Below are 2,054 nucleotides of genomic sequence, written 5' to 3'. Positions count from 1 at the left end.
TTATAATCCGCTCCTACCTCACTGATAGAACCTTTAAAGTAAATCATAACCTAGCCTACTCATCTCTCTTTTCTCATTCCGCCAGTGTTCCTCAAGGTAGTATCTTAGGTCCCATTCTTTATACGGTTTATACAGCTAACATCCCAACCCACCCTAACACAGTCCTTACAACATACGCTGATGACACATGTGTACTTTCTGTAAACAACGACCCAACTAATGCATCACAAACACTACAGGCACATATAGAATCTATTGAAGAATGGTGTAAAAACTGGAGAATCAAAATAAATCCTGACAAATCCCACCAGATCACCTTTACTCTCCGTCATAAACCTCTACCCTCCTGTCCTACAGTATCCTTTCTAAATACACCTCTAATGCCTGTTGAACAGATTCGATACTTAGGACTCCATCTTGACAAGAGACTTACTTGAAATCCACTCACAAGACTGAAACGACAAGAAACTGCACGTAGATTCCGATTGCTACAACACTTACTTGACAAATGCTCTAAACTTCCCATTCACTACAAAAAAATTAGTATACACTACAATAATCAGACCAATTTGGACATATGGAATTGAGCTCTGGGGCTCCACCAAACAATCAAATTCTTCCCGCATCCAATCGTTACAATCCAAAATCCTATGTAAAATCCTTGATGCTCCTTATTACGTCACAAATAAACTTATTCACAAAGACCTTAACATCCCATTTGTTGCAGATTTGACCCAAAACAGATATACCCATTAATTCTTAATCTTTCATCCTTAACAATCCCTGATAATCCTCCGAGGTGTCTGAAAATAAGATGGCCACAGGACCTTCTAATTTAAATTAATGTTTGAAGTACCACTGATGGGTGGTTCCTTCCCAAGATTTTCAAGTGTATATGAAACATACTACATATTTACCTATTGTACTATTTTGTAAAGTTGTAAATTACATTAAATAAATAATTTTAAAAAAAAATATTCTGTTTCTCATAGATTTATTAATATGCTCCTACCAAATGCAATGTTTCGATGTTAACTTTTCATGAATGAATCCACAACATATTTAGTAAAGTAACACAATTATAAATATTTATGAACATAAGGAATAAATACTTTTTTAGATTGATAAAACAAATATAAACGTCTGTTATCTAAAAATAATAGTACAAGAATCACATTTTTTCTTTAATGACTTTTATTGTAAAAAAAATACTATTCAAATGGAAAATTAAATAATTGGATTAATTTAAATAACCGTCCAAAAACATTTTCATTTGAGTAATTTCATTTCTGTGTCATTGTTTAAGAAATTAAAATTAAAATATAGAAACACTGGAAGATTATTGATTGACTGTGTGTATAGATGAATGGAATATGGTCCGGGTGTGGTAAAAAAAACAACTCAAATAGTAGATAATTATACTATTTTATTGAACCAACGTTTCGCCCCACGTTGCAGGGCTTCGTCAGGGCTGTTTTGACGGCAGTCAAAAACCAAATCACTTTGACTGCCGTCAAAACAGCCCTGATGAAGCCCTGCAACATGGGGCGAAACGTTGGCTCAATAAAATAGTATAATTATCTACTATTTGAGTTTTTTTAGACCGCACCCGGACCATATTCCATTAAAATATAGAAAATTTCAACTTAAAATTGATTAAAAACAAATCGTGGCATAGTAACTAACCTTGGTTGTTGTAGTTGTAGCCCATCTCTTTTGCCAAATCCTCGGGCTGTGGATAATGCAACATTTTTAAATCCCCTTGTTGCTCTTGGTCTCGTCTGGGGAGGCCTGGCAAGGCAAACAGCTCCACACAGCACCAAAATAACAATAGGCAAACTCCTCATCTGTAAGTAAAATAAAGGTACAATTAAAATTTATTCAAGTTTTTTTTTTTATGATATACATTATAAATATAAAGTTTGATCGATAAAAAACAATATAATGTTTTCATTACACATTTATTTTTGTTTATAATGTATTTCAGTTATATTATTATTTTTTTATATTGTCTTGTAATATAGATTAGTGTGTATAGCTGTGTATTATAACAG

The 2,054-nt window shown here is 32.9% G+C and overlaps 1 protein-coding gene across 1 annotated transcript in view; it reads right to left on the bottom strand.

The window, feature by feature from the left end:
* The window catches only part of LOC106679952 (allatotropins), a 4,972-nt gene extending 3,124 nt beyond the window's left edge, over positions 1–1,848 (bottom strand). Inside the window, exon 1 of the mRNA XM_014419360.2 lies at positions 1,687–1,848. Within this exon, the coding sequence (XP_014274846.1) occupies positions 1,687–1,847 (161 nt within the window). The 5' untranslated portion in view covers position 1,848. The remainder of the gene's footprint in view (positions 1–1,686) is intronic.
* Positions 1,849–2,054: the final 206 nt, after the last annotated feature.

Source organism: Halyomorpha halys, unplaced genomic scaffold (assembly GCF_000696795.3).
Source record: "Halyomorpha halys isolate HHAL.00 unplaced genomic scaffold, Hhal_1.1 Scaffold236.1, whole genome shotgun sequence".
NCBI classification, from domain to species: Eukaryota; Metazoa; Arthropoda; class Insecta; order Hemiptera; family Pentatomidae; genus Halyomorpha; species Halyomorpha halys.
Note: the sequence above shows the minus strand (reverse complement) of the source record. Positions and strands in the feature narration are given on the sequence as shown.